Here is a 24,548-nt window from a genome sequence, read left to right as displayed (position 1 = left end):
CTCTGAATGTGATAATTATGATCAATGGGTAATAACAAGAACTAATAAGAAAGGGTATTCTCATTTTTAGAACTGCTTCATTTTCAGCATAAGTAATACTTACAATATTCAGGTAACAATGCTATGGACTTCTAGATTGAACTCAATAAATCTGTGCTTGAATGTTTCAGAGAAATCACTAATTATCAATTTATTCAGTTGCATTAGATAATATTTTTTAACAGTGCTCCACTGAACAATTAAGTATGAATATGCAGTTGCTGTGCCCCCTCCACAATCAAACCACAGGTGAGCTGTTCTGCAGGTTCAAACAATCTGTATATTGTTAAATCAGAAAATAGACAAAATCATTTCATAGTGATGGACCACTCAGACTTCTTGTTAATTCTGGCTTCTGTAAAATTTAATGAAAGAACCACATTTTAATGACAATACACATCAGGATGCACATAACAGAATATCTTAAACATATTTCCAGAAAATGAACAAATGCATTATGGCTAGCAAATAAATAAAAAAGTAGTTGTCAAAGATGTAGATGTCCTATTTGTATTAAAGTTAATATACAGATACAGAAGGATTAGAAATTAATTATAAACAAGAAAAATTAAGGATTTATTCATGCAGATCATAGGTACATGTGGGGTAGATAGCTATTCAGTGAGAGACGGCAGCCATATGTGACCCAATACTGTAAACAATTTTTATGTAGAAAATCGTTCCTTACTTTAGTTAAAACTCTGTGTTTACCTAATTGGACAAGTACAATGGACAATGTAGTCTTGTATGTTTGAGGTGGCTTGGCTAATATAATATTTCATCAAAATTTTACCTAAAAAAATCTATATATATAATTCACTAAGTCCATGGCAAGCAAGACGCACGCAAGACAGATCCCCGCCCACCAACAATTCACTAAGCAGCCGACAATGGCACGCAAGACAGAGACCATGGGATACGCACGACAGAGCCACGCCCACCAACTGTAACCCTCCTCCCACGTCATGGGATACGTACGACAGAGCCCCACCCGCCAACTCTAACCCTCCTCCCGAGTCCACCCCAGAATGCAACACCTCACCAAACACCGCCTCAGTCGCTTTCGTCTCTGCTACAGTCCACATGCACCTCTGAGCCATGTTGACTTTTCATTGTTCTTTTCGGTTCCGGGTGCTTTTCTATATATAATCCACCAAGTTGCCCGACCACAGGATACGCACGCACGCAAGACAGAGCTATCCCAACCTCCTCTTTTATTACAAAACCTCTTGACTGGCAAGAACTTGCTGTCATGAAATTACTGTGGTCATATCAGGGAATACAACTCTGCTTTAGCTTTCGCTTCAATGGGCGCCCACATCTCTCAACCATCTGACCACGGACTATATGCTTTCAGAATCCACGGTCAAATTTATCATCAGGTCTCTCCTTTATATACCAATCCTAACACGTCACCACAATACGGTGAGCTATATATCTTTGATTCTGCTGAGGCTACCACTCAACGTTTGCAGAAGGAATGTAATAGCGTTTGCAGTGAGATTTTGTTGCTGCAACTAGACAAAATGTTACGACAGGTTAATCCCTTCGCTAAGTCTTACATGCAAATGCATGACATTATCACTCACAGTAACCCTGTTGCTTCTGTACGATTGATATTCATGAAAATTCAACTCTGGATATGAGAAGGTATAACGCCCCATCCTGTCAAACTGATGTTGCTGCTATCTTTGTAGGTGAAGACGGGGAACCTCCTGCACAACGCGACATTTGCATATACCCAAGGGGAGATACTTGCAAGTGTATCTCTGTACTCAATATGAACTGTGACCCCATGGTTTATCCACTGCTATTCCCTTACGGAGATGCAGGCTGGCACATACAATTGACTCATGTTGAGGAAAAGCGAACCACGAAAAGAACATGAGTCACGCAGCTCCAATTTTATGCTTACAGGATTGCCATGAGAACTGCATTTAGCATCTTGCATTCCAGTGGCAAACTCTTCCAGCAATACGTCGTCGACGCATATGTCAGAACAGAAAGCGCGCGTTTACATTACCTACGCTCCCATCAATATGATTTGTGTGTAGAGCAATACAGGGGACTGCTGGATGCTGTCGCTGCGAAAGCACAAGATGTATCTGCCAAAACCAGTTTTCAGTCACGGACAATTTTATGTTGCTCTCTCCAGAGTTCCACCTTTTCATTCACTTACAGACGTATCCTCAAACCCACCCCATTTGGACAACTGTGTCTTTCAGGAAGTGTTCAGCCATAAATAAATAATTATGCGGTGCGGGTTGGCTAGTATATAATAAAAGGAGGGAAATATACTCCAGTACAACACCGATATATAGCATGAAGGATCTGGTGGCATCTGGTCACCATTTGGTATTATTTTGTCATTTTCCATTAATCCTATCTATCTATCTATCTATCTATCTATCTATCTATCTATCTATCTATCTATCTATCTATCTATCTATCTATCTATCTATCTATCTATCTATCTATCTATCTATCTATCTATCTATCTAAGCAGTCAATGTTATTTACCGTTTTAATAATTTCTTTTATTTACCATCACAGGAGTGACTTGTCAAGTACATCAGAGATTTATGGCATCATTCGTGAACAACATATCACATGAGTCATCACTGTGAATATGCATGCATGTGACATCCAAATGGTTATATTTTATAAGCACTAGCATTATTGGTGTCTTTTGTTTGAATATTATTTTTTTAAAAGGAAGAAGGGCCATACATGCAAATTTTTGAATCAGATTAAAGAAGAGTTGGCTGGTAAATAAATCATGAAGATCTCTAAAACAAATGTTCCTACACCTTCTGAACTATGACTGATTTTGATATAGAGCTTGTTTTGAGCTGTTTGTTGTAGCATTTTGGTTATAATGATTGTTTTCCCTAAACCAAGAAAATCAAAGCCAAGATCTAGAGAGCATTTCTCATTTAATGTTTGTCACTCAATACTAACCATATATAGATCTAATAATTGCAGTTATTGAAGTGTATTGATTATAATATGAATAGTTAGAATTGATTGTCAAGGAACCACAAGGTGCACAGCAAAGTAATTTGTATAGGGAATGAATCACAGTCATGATGCATCTGAATAAGTCACATGCCAGATACATTTATCACTTGCAAAATTATCCATCCATCCATCCTCCAACCCGCTGAATCCAAACACTGGGTCACAGGGGTCTGCTGGAGCCAATCCCAGCCAACACAGGGCACAAGGCAGGAACCAATCCCGGGCAGGGTGCCAACCCACCGCAGGACACACACAAACACACCCTCACACCAAGCACACACTAGGGCCAATTCAGAATCGCCAATCCACCTAATCTGCATGTCTTTGGACTGTGGGAGGAAACCAGAGCACCCAGAGGAAACCCACACAGACACAGGGAGAACATGCAAACTCCAAGCAGGGAGGTCCCGGGAAGCGAACCCAGGTCCCTAGGTCTCCCAACTGCGAGGCAGCAGCGCTACCCACTGCGCCACCGTGCCGCCCCAAAATTATCCAATAATAATAATAAGATAATGTTTTATTTATGTAGCACATTTCCCAAAGTCCATCTATCCATCCATCCTCTTCCGCTTATCCGAGGTCGGGTCGCAGGGGCAGCAGCTTGAGCAGAGATGCCCAGACTTCCCTCTCCCCGGCCACTTCTTCTAGCTCTTCCGGGGCAATCCCAAGGCGTTCCCAGGCCAGCCGGGAGACATAGTCCCTCCAGCATGTCCTGGGTCTTCCCCGGGGCCTCCTCCTGGTTGGATGTGCCCGGAACACCTCACCAGGGAGGTGTCCAGGAGGCATCCTGATCAGATGCCCGAGCCACCTCATCTGACTCCTCTTGATGCGGAGGAGCAGCGGCTCTACTCTGAGCCCCTCCCAGATGACTGAGCTTCTCACCCTATCTTTAAGGGAGAGCCCAGACACCCTGCGGAGAAAACTCATTTCAGCCGCTTGTATTCGCGATCTCGTTCTTTCGGTCACTACCCATAGCTCATGACCATAGGTGAGGGTTGGAACATAGATAGACTGGTAAATTGAGAGCTTTGCCTTATGGCTCAGCATTTCCCAAAGTGCTTCACAGAAATTAAGAAAGAACAACAAGGCATATGAAACATTGGATACAAATAATATCCACAAAAAACACTAAATAAAGATGAATACATGTTATACACAGCATTGAAACAGAATAAAAAACAACAAAACTGAATATAATACAAAAATACAAAACATTAAAAAAAGTTACTAGAATCAGTGGACTTTAATGGGTAGACAGGAGCTTTATGATGGAGGAGGTTACTGATGTAGTCTGGTGCAAGGCCATTTAAAGCTTTATAGGTTAGTAATAGAATTTTATACTCAATCCTGTAAAACACAGGGAGCCAGTGAAGGTGGAGCAGGATGGGTGTTATGTGCTCTGTGCTGTAGGTCTGTATAAGAACTCTTATAGCAGAATTCTGAACCAGCTGCAGCTCTGAAAATTTTTATGAATAGATCAAGATATATCAAATATTATATTTTTGTTTAAAATAATCACAATATTAATTTAAAGCCATATTGCCCAGCCCTAGTTTCATCTGCTTGTTATAAGTAAAGTAATGGGTGAGTTGAGATGCCATAACATGCTTGAAAACTTCTGACAGAAAAGGTAAGTAAGAGATAGGCTGAAAATTGTTCCAATTATCAACAACCGAATTTTTTAATGTTGGGGTTACAGAGGTGATTTTCAAAGTAGCTGGTACATAAACAGTGTCAAGAGATATATTTATTATTTTAGCAACATTTGGGTTTATGGCATGAAGACAATATTTGGTAACTGGGGTGGGGATGGGATCCTCATCTTAAAGGGCAGGTTGTTAATAAATATAAAGTTTAATTGGTGAAAATTTTGAAAAGTAGCTGGATGAAGAAAGAAGACAGAAAATATACCAATGGAGGATGAACTTCTGTTAGTTGAGTTATTTAGGTTTTTTATTTTATCACAGAAAAAATGATGGAACTTTTCACACCCTTCAGTGGAAGAGCTGATAAGACCAGATGCAGGTTGATGTATTTTTTAACCCCAAAAAACAAAATCCTCTGGTTATCATGTTCATTCTCTATTATTCTGCCAAAGTCTGCATTCTTGGCTATACTTAGTGCATCTCTGAACTTTGATGGTCTGAGAAAGCCTGGACATGCACAGTGAAACCAGTATCACATGACATTCTCTTAAGGCATCAGCAAGCTACTTTCATATATTGTAATTATGAATTACACCATGGAGCAACTTACTTATGTTTAAACTGAGCTATTTTATCTAGTGGTGAATGAAAGAATGAGTTATAGTAGTCAACAAGACTACTTAATATGGATGGAATGGGGGAAGACAGAAATGGATCCAGCAAGGATAGAGGGACAGATATTTTTAAGGTTTCTAAAAGACACTTGACATTTACAGTTAAGTGCAGGAAGAGGCAGTGAGATAGTGAAAAGCACTGCTTTATGGTCAGAGAGGCCCAAATCAGTGCTGTAAATGTTGGCCAATGGATAAGCCAGATGTACTGAAAATGGGCCTTATTTATAAAACTTTGCATGGATGTGAAAATCTGTGCATGCCATAAAAACATAAAAATGTGTACATTATCAAAAAAATCAGATTTACAAAACCTGGCATATGCACATTTCTACACAATTTACCCTTTATAAATCACAGTTACCTTGTAAATGTGTGTATGTGACCGTACCTCAAGTGCGGCCCTGAAACATCCATATATGGAGCATGCTAATCAACCTCATACGTATGCAGTAACAATGCTGCAGAAACGTATTGGCTTGTACAGCAGCCTCCCACATGACTCATTGAGACATGACCACAAGCATTCAAGTGTATCTAGTTACATTCTGCAATTAAAATCACACGTGGCATCATAGTGCCTGTCCTATGCATCCTAGGGGTCAGGGAAAAGCATAAGGTGCCAGTATCAGAGTGTGTTGCCACTATTGCCTGGTGTTTGTTAGTCACATCTTGGCATCACAAAGGACTTATGCTTTATTGGAATGTCATTGTTCACGGTTAACAAAAGCAGCTTCATCTTGCTAGACGCCCTTATTTCAATATGAGTAAAGTATTCTAATTACATTATGAGAACTGGACAATGCCGAAAATAGCCTTTTTATGTAGGAAAAAACATGCTATGGTTTTTGTATGTGCATCCTCACTATACAAAAACTGGATGTAGGGGTACCCTGCCGGTTAGTTAAAGGCTTCCAGCACAACTTGGCTAAGATACTGTTGATCTGTCTGCCAGTTCCATGAGAAGTGATAACAATTAGTTAATTAGTGCAAATATACAGCAATGACCCTCTTAAAAGGGTACTAAAATACAGTCTACATCACATTCATCACCTTAGAGGTGTAATTTGTTTGTCATGTTAATGTTCATTAAAATAACAGCTTGGTGATATGTATAGTTATGCATGTGAGTCATCTTTTAGCATTTCACTACTTGATCAAGGATGTAGTCATTTCCCAGTTTCACCAAAATGTTGCGCACACACGGGTCAGAGTTTCCAGAAACACATGGCATGTTTCTCTGTCAAGTTTTGAATGCACATTTCGAGCCTGATATTACGAGTACACAAGCTTTATAAATAAGGCCCCAGGTCTACTGTGTGACCACCAAGTCAAAATAGTCTAGTAGGGATAGGATTTCATTTGTCCGCTTACATGCAGGAACATCAATGTGGATATTACAGTCACCTACAAGAACGACTAGCTGGGAAAAAAGAACTTAAATGAGTTAGTGATTCAGTCAAATCAGAGAAAAAAAAACCCATTGATGATAGGGAACAACCAGTGAGATAGGACCAGATTTTGTTATTCGCTTAAGAGGCAAGCTCTTAGAACACAATGGACATTCAGTTGGTATTCTTTTGATGTTTAGCTCAGATCTAAAAATTACTAAGATCCACGCACCTTGTCTTGAGCTGTGAGCCACTGTAAAGTAAAACATAATCGGATGGTGTTGCATTGATTAGAGATGCAAACTCATACGATTTTTGCCAAGTTTTAGTTAAACATGTTAAGATTGCAGTCTATAATGAATACTGAGAGTACAAGTGCTTTGTCATTGGTAATCCTTGTGTTAAACAATGTTATTGGCTGAGAGTGCATTGTGTACAGATCTGCATCCTGAGTTTCTTTCAAAATAGCGCAGATTTCACACACTGACACCCTTATTCCTAAATCCTTGGGTAAGATGGCATATCCAGTTGCAGACTGGTGATAGAGGTGTTCCAATCCTCAGTGTAAATATTTTGGTTGCTGCACAATACCAGGAATGTCTTTTAGGACATTCCAGTCTTACCATTTGCTCTGGATAAATGACTTAATATGGAGAAGTTTATTGAGAGAGTATTTTAGCACAGTGGAAAGCCAGTACTTATCTGAGAATAGCAAGTTAACTCAAGAGCAGAGCAACAGAAGGTGCAGTGGTGGTGGGTTGTTACAGGTGAGCAGTGACAACAGCTCAGCAACAGAGAGAGAGAGAGTCCAGAAGAAAATACAATATAGTGCCACTGGAAGTTTGATCCATTAAAAATGAAGGAAATAAATATAACATGCACATTAAAATAATTACCAGAGTTCAGAGGTTCCAACACAGAGCTGTGGGCAATCACAGGTGTGACTAGCACCGCAAGCCCCCAAGGAAGGAAAGCAGATGGCAAAGGGACAACAATCCACACAAATGTCATGAAACACAGCATGAAGTACACCAAAAGGCAATCAAAGGAATCAACAAGACAACAGCATTCGTTAAAGACTCACAAGTCAGTGTGGACATCAGTTAATTTCTCTACCTGAAGCACATATTGTAGATGACATTTGCAGCAATCCAGTATATCAAAGGAAACAAAACACTCCCAGAGTCTAGATCTTCATGACACCAAGAAAATGGTCACAAGTCAGGCATCAAGCAGCAGTTGGCAATCGAGAAAAGTTTCATCCATTGAAACATATGAAGATTCAAATCAACTGTCCCTGAGGCCACAAACCCAGCCAAGACATAATCCATGAAAATAAATCAAAATTTAACACAAAAAGTAGAAATGTCCATCTATAAACAAAACACACAGTAAAAGTGAAAAGTAGTGCAAAAAGTGCAAGGTCCAACAAAAAGTTTAATGAAAAGTTGCTTACAGAGAGGAGGTATAGCAAGCATGTTCTAGTGATCACTCCCTGCAACCCTACAATTAATGTGTTAACTTCCTCCTTCTGAAATTTTGAGTAGTGCTTAAAACTTTTAAGTGCTTAACACTGTTGACTACTTCTCAAATCCTAACTGACAAAGGCTATCTCTTGAAATGCAATTGAAAAATCAACATTTTTTGGCTTCTTTACTATTACTATATTTCAACTAATGTTATGAAAATATTGGTCCTTTTTTGCTTATGGTTTCATTTTACTTTTTACTGTTTTGCTTTCACCATGTCTAAAAGCTAAGTCCATCAAGATGTTGAAGTGTTCATCTTTAAACTGTTAATTTAAGGTAATTTACAGCAATTAATTCAAGGTAACTAACTGCAGAATATAAAATCTGAGGAGCTATGAATCATACTTGTACTGATAGCCTTTTTAGATGTGTAAAGCAATTTACTGCAAAAAGCATGTCTGTCTATCTATCTCAGGCTCCCAGTAAACTAATTTTTTTGAGATTTGGTACCCTTATTTTTCAAGGACATTTGCCATAAAAGTTTAATTTTGATTGACATATCTCTAACACAGTGTGCTGTGCAAACGTTTTGAAATTTGAACACATCTAAATGAAAAGCATTGGCAAATTTGCAAACTCATATATCTTAAAACAAAGGTACATTCTGCGGAACTCAAATTATGGACCAGTTTAGTGTTTCCAATTTATCTTGAGAGAGGTTACTACAATTATGCATATTTTGTATTCTTTTTTCATTTATTTGTCTGACAGCCACTGCTGACTACAAAATGGATCCTCAATATGAGTTAGATAACTGGCAAAGTTACATTTCTTCTGCCGCTTCAGTTAAGTTAACCGTAAACAAGAAAAACAAAAAGAAATTTATCTAAAAAATGAATTTATGAGGAAACGAATTATGCAAGCATCTCTCTGCAGGTACAGAGTGAACAAACATGTACCCAGTATTTATGTTACACTAAAAATATTGGCACGACTGCATTATCAGCACATTATAACAAGTCAATATTTCTGGTAAAGATCCAGATATGTTCTTCATCAAAGTCCACAACAGCTAACAATTTTACCTTGTGATTTCAACAAGAGATTTTAACTCTCCATTAGATTCTTCTTTTAAAAATTGTTATATTTTAAAAAATTGAACTACAAAATGTCACAGACTCTCCACAACCAAAATCTAACAACACAACACCAATCAATGACATTTTTACATAACTTAAGTTGAAACCTGTTGTGTATGAAAGTAAATATACTCTGGTGCAGGCAGCTGCAGATGCGGTTGTGCACATGGGCTCTGCACCACAGTCTCTTTATAGTTCAAGCATTACAGTGTGTAACGCTATGTGGCAGCAGAATCCCCCAGTCAGTTTTGCAGATGTTTCCTTCTGTGTGTACAAACTTTAATCTTTGTCTAGGGTCTGGGTGATTTCTCATCATGAGTTTAGGAACATGTCTGTGCATTTTTAATGTTGTACTGAACAGGTCTGGGTAGCAATGAATCATTTCACACAGCTGTTCCTCAAATGAGCTTATGTTTTTCTGTGCACACTCGATGCACACAGTTGCACCCAGGACTATGCGGTCACAAAATTTTGGAGGCACACAGTCACTGATGCGAGGGCCCAGGCATTAGGACTGCTGACAAAATTTACATCATACACAGCCTACTGAAACCTCACGGAGACCTGGACATGTCAATTATAAATAGGCCTTTACTGAGCCACCAAAAGCCTATATAGGCTAAGTTTCTAGCTACATGATATTTTAAAGTACTGTTAAAAAGCATGTATTTAATGTAGTTTACTAACACAAGTATTATTATATATTATCACTGCATTATATTATGCCTGATCTTTTTAAACATGATGCACTATTACAAACGTTTTTAATAAACAAAAATGTCATAACTACAGTAACTCTTTGATAAAGTAACTAAAAATGATCAAACTGCTCCAACTTTCAAATCAATTACCTAAGTTCCCAAATCCACCTAAATGTTATACCATGTGTACATTTTCAAACTTGTTGACTTTTGGAGTCTCTAGGTTACTTAATCACAGGAACTTTTAATTCCACTATATTTTGGCAGATGTAGCTGTATAAAATCTCCACACTAGTCATTTCATGAAATTACCAACTTGTTGTTTACATTGGCAGTGCTGACTCTTTGGCTCTTTCCCTCTGTCGTTGAATCTGATGTTTTGCCCACACACAAGTTATGACTGCCATGTTATCATACATCAAGCAAAAATATGGATTATCCATAAGTCCACTTCAGAAAGAGGTTATAGAAAGACATTGTCACCTGTTTGGTGGTGCCAACTCAACAGATCTGAGACTGCCTCTCTGCAGGTAGATGCTTTTGATTTAACTGGCATAAAGAATTTAAGCATCTCCATCTGAAACAAATTGTTAGAGCATATTCCCAAATTCAGCTTCTTGAAAAGTGCTAAAATTAATTTGTTTCTGAAATAATGTGTTAAATCATATTTGATATTTTTAAGTGAACTTTGAAAATATTAAAAAATACAGCTGATGCCTAGAATGAAATAAAGCAAATCTTACATCAATACGTAACCTACAGTATGATCTTGCGTATGTTGCAAATACAGTACAATACGTGCATACACTCTTAAACTCGCTTAATCCAATTAAAGGTAGCGGGACAGTTGGAGGCAGTCCTGGTAGCACTGGGCTCAAGAAAGTAAACAACCATGAAATGAATGACCATCTACTGCTGGGCACAGCCATGCTCACTCAAACTCATAATTGCATAGGCCCAATTTAGCGTCTAAGTTTAACCTATATTTTTTTGACTCGTGGCTTTCCTAACTGTACAGCTCTCAAATAAACATGCTCACAAGTGTCTGAGATTGTTCTTTCATTGTTGTTCCATGTAATATTATGGTGATTTTGGATAATGTTGCTATTTGTCAAGAACTAGAGAATCAATTTTTATTGACAATATTTTGAGACTTTAGTAATATAAAAGCTTGTTTTAAAAAATGAAAAAATATTTTTTTTCTTTGTAATTATTAAATGTGTCTCATTTTACAATCTTTTCTGACAGATAATGGGTTGCTAAGAGGTTCTGCCTGATTGGAAAGGACTGCCCCCCAAAAGGCACCATGATTCACATTACAAAGACTTCACCACTAGCTCTTTGTCCATGATTATAGATTTGACCTACAAACAAGTGTGGTTTAGTGATTTAGGTTCAGGCATTCTGGGTTACAATTGGAAACTTTCTTGTTTGACTTGATTCTCTGTCTTAGTGATTTGGCTCCTGGTTGAATGAAAACACTCTAGTAAATAACTCCTTGCAATTCGTGTCTGACTGTAATAAGAGAGTATAATAACTGCTTTGTTTTCAGTTTCTTTTTCAAAAGATACATGCATCTCCTGGTTTGTTGTTAACTGCATCCTAGCAGTTGCTCTCTTTCTCTCTCTGTATTTTGTTATCAGCTATTTAATGGGGCTGGCTGAAGATAAAAAGCCACGCATATAGCTAACCATGCAGTTGTCCGGGTGAGCAGCTTTGGGTTCCGTGACTGGCATAGCAATATTACAATATTGACAACTGGAAAAGTTACTTAAAATCTCTGTTCTATGTACTGTACTGTTTTTCTCACTGTGGCACACTTCAAAGATAAATGTTTACAGTATTTTTGAGTATTTTAAAGCTTATTTCAGAAGAGCTTGCCACACCTCTAAGTAAAGATTTTTGTTAACTCAAAATGCTTTATAGTGCTGACTTATGCTGGCTATGCTGTTCCTCTGATACTTGCTCTAGCATCTTGGTATATTTGGATTGTGCATTTAGTTTGGAGTGAATGTGACTGTAAAAATGCAAGTGCAAAATTCATAGTTGATATTGTAACATTCCTTTGAAATTACACGTTTACTTTTCTTTAATAGTGTTTATATTCTCATATCAATTGTACACTCAATTAATGCAAATCTTTCATGAATGATTACATTATAATTCCATCCATTATCCAACCCGCTATATCCTAACTACAGGGTCACGGGGGTCTGCTGGAGCCAATCCCAGCCAACACAGGGCGCAAGGCAGGAAACAAACCCCGGGCAGGGCGCCAGCCTACCGCAGGGCACGCACACACACACACACCAAGAACACACTAGGGACAATTTAGAATCGCCAATGCACCTATCCTGCATGTCTTTGGACTGTGGGAGGAAACCGGAGTACCCGGAGGAAACCCACGCAGACACGGGGAGAACATGCAAACTTCACCCAGGGAGGAACCGGGAAGCGAACCCGGGTCTCCTAACTGCGAGGCAGCAGTGCTACCCACTTTGCTTTTTGAAGATGCACTTATTTAGAAAGGCATAGGCACCCCCACTGTCACCAAGGATATCTACATCTATGCTGAACCAATCAACCATTCAGAAACTTTTATATTGATTGAGATCCAGTTTTTCATTAAGTTTTGGTATTAGCTATAATACTTTATTTCTTGTGCTCAACTTTTCATTTTGTTCTCTATTCCTTGTTAATTTTGGCTGGATCCCAAATTGGAACAATTGCCAGAAGAGATCTACTAACAACATCTTTAATCCACTTACAAACTGCATAAAGATAAGTGAATTTCTAGTTCAAGTGCCATGAAGGGAAGTATGAAAAAAAAACCTCATCTATTTATCTGTCATTTTAAAAAAATCAAAGACATATAGATTAGTAGATTAAGCAGAACTGTACATGAACACTCAATATAACTCAGTATATCTTAAGACGTCAATATAAGGCAAGTCACCGACTTCACAAAAGCTCGATCTTCAAGGTTAAACTGATCATCTGAAACACTGATCCAGATGAAAGAACTTAAGGGTTTTGGATGATAAGCAGAAGTGAGACAGAAACAACAGGATAGCATTAATGTGGACATTTTTGAACACATACAGTAAGTATATTCTCTAATCTCAGTTGGGACTTTGCATGTAAAAGTGCTTCTTTCAATTATAATTAAATGATGTACAGTATTGCATAAATAAGATATGATTAAACATTTTAGCAACTAGACTGAAGGTGTTAAAAAGATGAATCAAACTTAAATACAAACCAAAGGAGTAGGAGACTTTTCTACATCCAGGATTAGTTTGCCTATATTTCCCCGGTCATGAATCCTCTGCATTGCTTCTTTTACCTATGAAATAGAACAAAATATTGCAACTAAATGCGTATCTTAATTCCATCAACAATATTTATTTTTTATCTCCTATATTTATCACAAAGCTACTGTGCAGAACTATTCATGCACAATTCCATTGAAAAGCAAGTTGCAGTCTGATGACACAAGAAATTGGTAGTTTTTGAAACATTATTTTAAGACCGTATCACACTAAATGACTTTTCCATTGATTTTCAGTTGTAGCCTTCATTTGTTAATCTAACGTCAAGATAATCACCATTTGTTTAGTGTGACATCCCCAGCAGCTGAGTCACTGCAGTCTGTGGCTCACCACAACAAAATCAAAAGATTTGATTACTGTAGGTTTAAGTTATAGGGTTAGTTCCGTTGTGTATGAGGGCTAACAACCATTAGGTGATCAGCCAGAAGTGCAATGCATTCAAACTGTATGAAAGCCAAGATGAAAAATTGATGTTTTGGACTAGAAAAACAGAAGAGATGCTTGTCATAAAAAGGCAACAACTGGACAGGGTCAGATAATGGTGATACACATTATGTGAAAACAGTAAATAAAAGAATGTATTAATCAGTAAGAATGTATTAATCAGTTGAATTATACATAAGACTGAATTTGATAACTGCTAAATTGGAACTGCAACTAGAATTCATCACACCAAATGGACAAACATAATATATTGCATAAACAGATGTAAAAATGGATAAGTGCTAAAAAATTAAATTTGAAGGAGGGCCTTCAAGTTAATTGGAAACTTTGAGGCACAGGGTTGTTATGTTTCAGCTAGGATCTTACTCTCTGGCTTGTGTTGAAATTTCTTTTTTGTTTTTGTTTGATTCTTTTGTTTATGTTCATACTGTTATTTAATTTTTAATATAGGACAGCAAAATGTTACAGTGGTAGCATAGTTGCCTCTCAGTAAGGAGGCCAGTGTTTGTATCCTGGGTTCTCAATGCATGGAGTTTGCATGTTCTCCCCATGCCTGCATGGTTTTCTTCCAGGTGCTCCGGTTTCCTCTCATTGTCCAAAGACATGCAGGCTAGGTGGACGGGTGATGCTAAATTAGTCCTAATGTGTGTGTTCACACTGTTATGGAAAGGCACCATGTCCAAGGACTGTTCCTGCCTTGCGCCCTATGCTTGCTGGTATAAGCTCCAGCCCCCTGCAACCCTGCTAAGCATTTGGCTGGCTTAGAAAATGGTATGGTATATTTATTATTTGCATTATTTTGTGTTTTTGTTGTATTTTTTGACCATTCTCTCTGGATTTGTGTTTTTGGCACTTGTTTGCCACTGGACTGTCTATTTTGTTAAGGCAATTCCTTAAGGCCTTTTGTGCTCCTCAGAGCTTCTTGTGCTACAGAGCACTTACTTAGATTCTTTGTTTGCCCATTTTGTAATACAATCTAAAGGCTGACGGTGACCCTTCCTCTTGTGAGGCTTTTAGCAGCAGTTGTTGGGACTTTAAAGTATATTGGCCAGTTACACATTTTGATTTTGCAGTGCTACTTTGGATGACTCCTTTTGCTACTTTGGAGGACTCCTTTGGGGGTTTTATTTGGAGGAACTCTAGATCATTACAGAATATACCACCTGGAAACAAAAAACTGTCCCATCTGTAGAGACACTGTACAGAGCTGCATTATTTGAAGAAATTATTAGATTTCGTGGATAGCTATTTCCAAGGTTACTGTGATGACCTGAATAAATTTTTCTCCAATTATATGCCTTCATACATAAAGTTACTTAAAAGACATCCTGGGGAGCCAACCACAAAAAACAAGGAATGTGGTAGAAGTATGGACACATATAAATTAAATAATACGCAATACTAATAAAAAAACACAGAATAATGCAAATAATATACCGGTACATAAATAACAACACCAAAATAAAAGACATATATAAAAGGAATCTGAACCCAAGCCAGGGAAGGAAACTGGCCTGAAACATAAGGGTACTTAAAGCAGTGACCAATGATAAAGATGCAGAGCAAGAAACACCCTAATCACCATTAACACATCTTTTACTTGAGAATGGTAAGTGCAGTTACTGAAAAAAGCATGGTGTCTAAACAAATACAAGTAATGAGAAAGTCGGTGGGTCAGTGTTTGTTAACTTTGTTAGTTGAAGAGATCATAAGAGAAAACAATTATGAAAAAAATGCTGTAATTCTTTCAAATATGTGTAATATTTTCAATAAATGTTTCTGATAATTTAATACCTCATAATGTGCTGATAATACTTAATCATACAATTTGATTCACAACCAAAAACAGTTGCTTTTCTTGGTAAATACTACATAAAGCTGATAATTTCCATTCTTTCTTCAGTAGAAGTGTAAGTTCAAGTAACTATTTTCCATTAATACATAATAATAATTATTATTTTATAATTACTATATATTATTATTAATACTGTACATATATATATATATATATATATATATATATATATATAAATAAAAAATAAATAATATTAAAAAATATCTAAATTATATACACAAACAATTAAACAAACAAATAAATAAATACATTCTGGGCACAATATGAGACCACACACTGGTTGGGAGTGTCTCAGGTCCTATAGCTGTCTAGGGACGGCCCAGAAGATGACTATTGCTCTGCCCCATCACAGAAATGCACCTAATTGATTGACCTTTCAGACCTTAAAGTTTCATTTTCTAGTTTGCACATTCAAATACTACCACATGGAAAAATACACAAGTGGCATGCTCTTTTGATCAGAATACTAAATATTTCCAGGATAGGTTTTGGTTTCTACTGACCCTAACACTAGGTAAGTAGGGTTCACTAGAAGCACTGGACGGATACACTGTATAGCTAAAGATCTAGATATAATAGTCATAAGAAACATTTATGCAGCAACACAGCACAAGCAAATAGAACATAAAGATAAATCGAGACTGATGTGGTTTTATTGTTATGCTGCTCTGAGTCTAAGAAGGTGTGAGAGAGAAAGAGAACAAGAAAACACACAGAAAAGCACAAATAAAATCTCTTAATACATATATTCATCTAACATCCAAGAAGACAAAAATTTTAATCTGTTTGCTTTTAATGTGCCATGTCATCTCTTATGTCATCTATTAATGCCCACATTGATCTCTTAGCTAATGTTCTTCTTAATGTGACAAATGGAGAGCTTTATTACAGGTTTTCTTTCAAGAAGGCAAAAAGCAATACTATATTGATTCCAGTTTTTCCTTTTCAAATTGTTTTCTAGATAACGGCCTGAATTTATAATTTTCCTACAGCCTGTTCTAGCCAAGCTTAAAAATAAGTTAAGGAAGAATGCTTCAGAAACAAAGCAAGGTTTTAAGGCTATCATTTGCACCTTCCGTGGTTAGCATGACTTGTTGTGGTTCCCTGGAATTATTGTGTATTGAGTCTGCCTGGGGTTTCTTACATACCAAATCTGTGTGTGGCAGATTTATCTGACACCCTGAATTGACCAGGTGTTGGTGTATACATGTATGATGTTATCTGGGATAGACTTTCATACTGTCCTTTATTAGTTCTTGCCCTGTGCCAGCCATGCACAGTTAAGCTACATGTGAATCAGTAATGGAAAAGCAGCTACAGAAAATGGATAAAAGCATCCAAGAACCTAGTGTCTAAATTAAATGAAAAGGAATAAAAATACAAAGAAAATTTATTTAATAACAGTTATACTGTATGTATACTTTAATTGATGCCATTAACAAAATAAACTGATAACCACCCAGTGGAGATGAGCTTGTATTAAATAAACACAAAATGATTATAATTCAGTCATTAATAATATATAGTTCAACAGGGTAATATTCATATTTTCTGGTAAATATTTTAGATCACTATTTTTACTTTAAAAAAAGTCTATATTTGAAGGTCAGTCTTTCACAGAATAGATGAATGTGTTCTCTGAAGTGAGGCAACAGTATAGCAAATTATTTCCTTTATTTCTGAAATATCTTGTATTGTGAGTGCTAAAAATAGCAGGCATTGCTGCTTTGGCTAAACCTTGTATGTGTGGGTGTGTGTGTGATGAATACATTTTTATTAAAGAGAGTAAAAGAAATACAATATAAAGCAGGATGCATGAAGTTACAAATACCTACACACCAGTGCCCATACCCCACTCCCTCCCCAACCCTGTGAGGAACACTAATAAAACATATAAGGTGAAAGTAACTAAATGCAGCCTGCATGACTAATCAAAAAGAGTAGCGGAACACAACCCAATTTAAAAAAGAAGGACAATAGGAGGATGAGTCCCTATCATCACTGTTGTGATGTGAAATTTTGCATACAAGTTGATAAATATTTTGTATGTCTTTATTTGTAACTTAGACAAAGCAATGTAATATTAGTGTTACATTATAGATAATAATAGCAATGGTTTGATGGTTTAAGAACCCCTTCTCCTCTTTTAGGACTGAGTCTCTTTGTAATTTTACAACAGGGTTGGGGGAAGTGCCTAAAACAAGTTTGACCAATATTTCTCTGCTAAAGTCTCTCAGTCAACCCCCACAGGAAAGCCAGGCTGCCTAACTGCCAAGCTTTACCTTAACACATGGTTTGGAGGGCAGGTGTGAAGATGTTCTATCCCCCCATTGGTCTGAAATATGGCTGTTTGGAACTGGCTTGTATCAGAAGCCTTTAAGTACCATGACGTCCTATTGGCTCTAGGGCTTGGACAGAAAACCTATAAATTTGCTTGCTTTACCTCACTCTCTCTCTTGCCAAACTGATGAAAGACCATTTCACGCACCATGAACTGAAAAGGAGAACACAATGAAGAGCACAGCTCGGCAGCCATATTGAGACAGGCATGTGGCCTGTTCTGAAGAATGCTAACCACAAAATGATGTCTTAACTAGACATTTTAAGTAACTAACAAGTCTGTGTGCTGCCTGAAACACATTAACATTTATCAGGTTGTATGGTTGCCAATATTCAAATGTACTTTGCATACTGTTATTATTTATAAATATTATCGATAATACATTGTTTAAATTGTAACTTAACTTCTGCTTGTCTTTTACTACACCTAATAGCCTGAGGTTATACATGTAGAAGGGAAGGTGGGGAGAAGTTATATGGTACAATACCTTATAAACAGTGGTAAGTCTGTGAGATTTGAGGCATTCTGATAAAGGCTACATATTAATAATACAAAAGGGGAAAGTAGAGTAATGTAATACTCTACCAAGACAAAACATTCACTATCCCCCAGATAACCACCCACCCAAAAGCCACTCCCTGATGTCAGGGCCAGACACTACATTTATCCTTAATAACAAGAACTCAAGAGGAGTTAAGTTATAGAAGAACACTTTTACGAGTCAACAAAAATAGAACAGGGGGATTTCCAGCAAGACGGCAGTGCCCGTTTGGCAGTGATGGTATCCAAAGGGAACAACCTTTGCTGGACTGAGCTGAAAGAGACAGTAGAAAGGTCCAAGAGAATAAAAATATGAGGTTAGAGAAGAATTTGGACAGAGGACCGAAGAAAGGAAATTGAAAACGGATAGCCAATAGGAAGGTTTCAAAATATGTGGAGTAGGGTTTCAGAAACATTTAAGAAGCAGAAGTGACAAAGGGGAACAGTGAATAAACCCATATCAGAACATTAAAATGGGTAAAGACACAAGCAATGGATAAAATTAAACTGAAAATATTGAGGTCTGTTAAGGACAGAGTGATGATCTTAAAGACTGTGTTCCATGACAAGGTAATGAATGGGCATGGGGTTGTAGGAGGCTTACAGCAAACAGAGTTTCAACTGATTTTATATGATAAAAAAGAATGAGCAAAGACAAAAGCAAATGAGGAGCAAGAGGGGAGGAAAGCGACATGCTACATGTCCTGAGAACTGACTTCAGTTGATGATAAAAAAAAATGAAGGGGAATGAATGGAGAACCTGGAGCTTAATGTCTGGAATGTCCAGTGTCCCAGGTCGTCAAAGGTATCTCCCAGAGTATAAAACCTAAAGCAGACTAATGTGGGAAAGAAATGGGGTGTCTGCCAATAAGCAAGGCTTCACTATAAAATATTAAGGTTTCTGAGTTCAAGCAGGACAGGACAGACAGGCCTGAAGGTATATACCTGATGATAGAGTTTCAAATCCAGAAAAGAAAAATGCCCATTTGACCTTCTTGGATTAGGGAAGAATGTTTAATATCAGGCCTTTTGCCATTCCAAAGAAATTTGGTGAGAAGGGTTATAACTTCAAGTAAACAACTGAGAGGAGAAGAGAGGGAGCATTGAGCTGACAACATTTATATAAGGAATATACTCATTTTAATAATAGCCGTGTGAGAGGGAAAAGATAGAGTGGTATTTGTCCAAGCAGAGGATGAGTCTATACATTTATATTTATTCACTTAGCAGACAAAGAAATTCACAAAACAAATCAAGTTAATTGAGTAAACATCAGTCTGGGGGATTTTTCTGAACATGTGTTACAGGAGAAGGTTACAAAATTAGTCATCACAAGTAAGGAGGTTTAAACCAAATGAAACAAAAAACTAGTTAATCGTTCCCAAGTTACAAGAACCTATCAATGTTATTAAAAATGTGTCAGATATTATGAGAACAACAGAGTATTCAAACACTTCTTAAAGACACTGAGCAGTTCATATGGCGGTGGGAAACTTGCTCCATTTGCTAGGAGGTACACATGAAAATAGTCTGGATTGAGATTTAATGCCACGCAGATTTGGTATCAGCAGACATTGTTCACTGGCAGTCCTGAGTGGGTAAGAAGGAGCATAGGAACTCATAAGTGCCCCCAAATACACAGGCGCTGATCCACTGAATACTCTGTAGGTAAGAATCAAATCTTTTAATATTTTTATAGGCACAGCAGTAAGTGGAGGTAAGTATGTTTTGCACCGAATTAGAAATATCAATGAGGAGATATTTAAATTAACAAATGATATATAACAAATGATGTAGCTCAAAGTGCTTTACAGGATGAAGAAAGAGAAAAAAGACAAAACATAAAAAAAAAAATTAGGCAATACTAATCAACATAGAATAAAAGTAAGGTCTGAAGGGGTTCTAGGCCACGAGACAGCCCAACCCCCTCTAGACATTCTATCTAACATAAATGATCTAACTCAGTCCTCATGGTTTTCAGGCTTCACATGGAAGAACAAGATGATGATGGTCATATGGACCTCTGGCCTTCAATCCATCAGTAGGGACAGCAAGGTCCTTTAATCGGATAGTGGTGGCGCAGACCGCCACCATAGAAAAACGGAAAAAGAACAACAGAGAAAGTAGGGGTTAGTACAAATTTCAGTGCCACCATGAATTGTAATGATAATTAATTGCATATACAGAGTATCAGAATTAAAGTAAAATGAAGCTATGAGAAAGTCATGTTAAAATAATGAGTTTTTAGCAGTTTTTTAAAGTGCTCCACCATATTCGTCTGGCAAATTTCTATTGGTAAATTATTCCAGATTTTACGTGCATAATAGCAGGAGGCAGCCTCACCACTTCTTTTAAGTTTAGCTCTTAAAATTATAAGCAGACACTCGTTTGAAGATCTAAGGTTACGATTTGGAGTGTATGGTGAAAGGAATTCTGAAATATATGATGGAGTGAGATTATTTAAGGCTTTGTAAACCATAAGCAGTATTTTAAAGTCAATTCTAAATGGCACAGGTATCCAATGTAGTGACATCAGAACTGGAGAGATGTACTCAGATTTTCATAAAAGCGTAAAAAAAAAAAACTGAGGACTATCTGTAACTAAAGAAGTGATTTAACTCTGTTTTGTGGAAAGAAATGGCCAGCAGTTCAAGGGAGCGACAGAAAAGTAAAGGGGATAAAATAAATATGTCAGAATTAGTTATATTTACTGTGGAAGATGATAAGTATAGGTTTTTAATCCTTCTAATAAACTTGACACTAAACCCAATCTGTTCCTGGGTGTTCAAAAAAAAAAAAAAAAAAACAGTTCATGCAATCAAACGCTAGAAGACAAGAGTAAGGTAGGGGCTATGACATTTGAAGTAAGAAATGACAGATTGTTCCATACAAAATATGCACTAATAAACCCAGTTTGATCAGGATGTATTAATTCATTTATGACAGATTGTAAATGTACAGCAAGAAGCTTGACCATCAACATTGTGTTTGAATTCATCAACAAAATCGAATAGTAGCTCAAACAGTTTAAAGGGTCTTTGGTCTGCTTTGTCAGGAGAATAATAAATGCTATATTGAATGAAATGTTCATCTGAGTTGAAATGATTACAGACTTTAGCATCTGAAGAAGCAGGCCAGATAATTGATCCCAGAAAGCAGAAAAAAACACAGCACTAATTTCATTTGAGTCTGTTATTTCATGGTATCTAAGGCTTGCTTAACTTTAGACATATAAAGAATAATTTAAAAGTTAAACATTCTCCTTGTTTAGCACAGGGAGTGAGAGATCTTTTGAAAAGGCAATAACGTTTGAAGCTTGAGTATTTGAATTTTCTGCAAATAACTCTTGGGGTATATTAGTAGGTAGCCCTGATTTATTTTTATAGGCAGAAATGGATGCAAATGACTCAAATCTCAGATGTCTGAGCAGTAATAATGTACTGATCTTAGCTTTATATACATAGTATGTAGCCTTTGGGTGCTGATGATCAAATTCAGCCTTTTACAAAAGCAGAGAATTTAAATCTTGTCTGCTACAAATGAAAGATTCATGCTGAGAATCAACCACAAGGGGGCGTGCACATTCTAAAAAATTATACGCGTACATAAAGTTATTTTATTTTATTCTTATTAGTTCAAGCTTGACAAGTAGAGCAAGAAATAGAGAAATTACATATGGGGTCTATAATTTTCAGTTACAGAACCAACACTTAAAGATATAAATTCTTTTAAATGAGCTACAAGTTTGACAAAAATCAACATTTCGTAGTAAAACAGAGTAAAAACGCAAGTGAGGAGCACAGAGATGAAGCCAAGGAGAACCAGAATAGAGAGAATACATTTGTAATCACTTCAAGAATTATAGATAATACTGGTATTCCTGAAGACAGTTGAAACTGACTGATATATGAAAATGTAATCAAGTCTAGACTGGGAGTACCATCATGGAGAATAAAAAGAAAAATCTTCAGCAAAGGGGTTAAATAAATGGAAGGATTCAATTAAATTTAAGTAAGAAGCACATTTTCGTAGTGCCTGGGTGGAATTGGGTAAACAAGAACACAAGGCAGAGGGGAATTTAGTAAAAAAAAAGGATTCATAAAAGCATTCACGTCAATTCCTTGAATTATTCCAAAGTCTTTAAAGTGAAGAATTTGATTACTTTGAGATACCCAAAATGACAGCTGAAAACGACTGGGTCCATACCTGCAATATAAAGCTACTTTTTACCACCAATCTCAGTAAGAAGGTAGCAAAATCTGACAAACAGAATCTGAGCTTGAATCCATGATTTTAAAATGCAAGCTTTGTTGCACCACAATAATTATTATGCATTTGCGATAGCTTGCTAGTAAGGAATTTGCCACACAGTAACACCTATCATTAAGTCAGTATACATCTTTACTAGGATGTACTGTTCGATTACACCAAAAAAAGTCAAGGATGACAAATCCTTTAATACTAGAACAGACACCTTGGACCACTAGACTAGCGGAATTAAAAAAAAAAAAAAAAAAGTACGGAAAAAGATAAGAAAAATAACAGACCACTCACACTCATCTTTCTTCCAACCAGGTAGAGATTAAGAGTTCCTCACAGCTACACTACCCACAATCCCAGCACTCCCAAAACTCCAATATGAAACAAAACTCAAACAACAACCACACGTGTCCACCCTCAACTCCCCAATGCACTGCATAAATATCCCAAAAGTAAACACTATGCATAGTAAGCTACTTTTAGAGCATGCAGGCACCAAGCCGACCCCATCCCACCTCTGACCCTGCAAACAGGAAAAACATTGTAACAAGGTATCAAGATAAGTGAAGTCCAAATGCATGAAAGACTGAAAAATAAACATGGTGCCACATAAGTAAAAAGTATATGTGTTTTGCTACATGTGGCTCCCAAAAGCTAACCACTTGTGATGCAGAATGCAGTACATGGGAGGCAATCTGGGAAAACACATAAATAACCAAAACAGTCTTCCTGTCAAATCAAGGTCGATCAGCTAGTTACATCCCTATGACAAAATTGAAGAAGAATATTAGTTAATAACTTAAATTACAAGCCATGAATAACAAGGAGAAAATAGCAATTAAATTGCTCCAGTGCAAAAGTTTAAACAAATAAAATAGTTTTTTACAAGGACTGAACTGGGTAGGAAGGACGCACAACCTTGGGCGTGAATCAGAAAGAAAAGGCTGTTATGAAGGGAAAACACCAGTGGCCTGGAAGCTATCAATAGCCTCTGTTGCTTTTTTCAGATCCTCAGATATCATGTATTCCAAACCATGAGAAAGATTTAGTCATGCAGAGAAGAAATGGCTGGAGACCTGCCCAGCATGCTGACCTTATGACTGGACTCCTAGCCATACATCCTTGCATTTTGGAAGGTCCTTTAAGTCTGGGAAAAGATTAATTTGTTGACTTCCAAAGGATAAATTGGGGGAATCTTGGGTTTCATAAGAAGCAATCAAATGGTCTGTGTAATTAAGAAACCACACTATAATATGCCTTGAATGGGACGTGCCACCATTAGGAGAATGAATCATGTGGCATATTTCAATAATCAGAGAGAAATTTGTCGAGTTGGGAAAGATTTATGGCCACTGTTTTTCCAAAAACTGTATTAGATCTTTCTATGCCAATGTGACAGATATTATTCCTTTGGTTACTGTCCTCCAAATCTATCAGTTTAGAAGAGAGGTTTTTGCATTCCAAAACCTATATTTTATTTTCACTGTGGTTTACCAAATTCAGCAAAGTTCCGAATTCTTTATTTACCTTTTTTTGTTTTCTTTAACTTTGGCTATGTCTCAATGAATTATAACAAGCTACACCACCCGCTGTCCCAGTGTGGTGCTGAGGTGTCACCCGCTGTACTTGGTTCCCAATGCAGGTGGTACACTGTGATGGGTGCAGCAATATGCTATCAGCACAGGCTCCAAACCTCATC

The 24,548-nt window shown here is 37.1% G+C and overlaps 1 protein-coding gene across 1 annotated transcript in view; it reads right to left on the bottom strand.

The window, feature by feature from the left end:
• Positions 1-24,548, bottom strand: part of vat1l (vesicle amine transport 1-like) — a 229,473-nt gene that overhangs the window by 6,237 nt on the left and 198,688 nt on the right. The window contains exon 8 of the mRNA XM_028809815.2: positions 13,340-13,423. Within this exon, the coding sequence (XP_028665648.1) occupies positions 13,340-13,423 (84 nt within the window). The remainder of the gene's footprint in view (positions 1-13,339; positions 13,424-24,548) is intronic.

Source organism: Erpetoichthys calabaricus, chromosome 9, assembly GCF_900747795.2.
Source record: "Erpetoichthys calabaricus chromosome 9, fErpCal1.3, whole genome shotgun sequence".
NCBI classification, from domain to species: Eukaryota; Metazoa; Chordata; class Cladistia; order Polypteriformes; family Polypteridae; genus Erpetoichthys; species Erpetoichthys calabaricus.
Note: the sequence above shows the minus strand (reverse complement) of the source record. Positions and strands in the feature narration are given on the sequence as shown.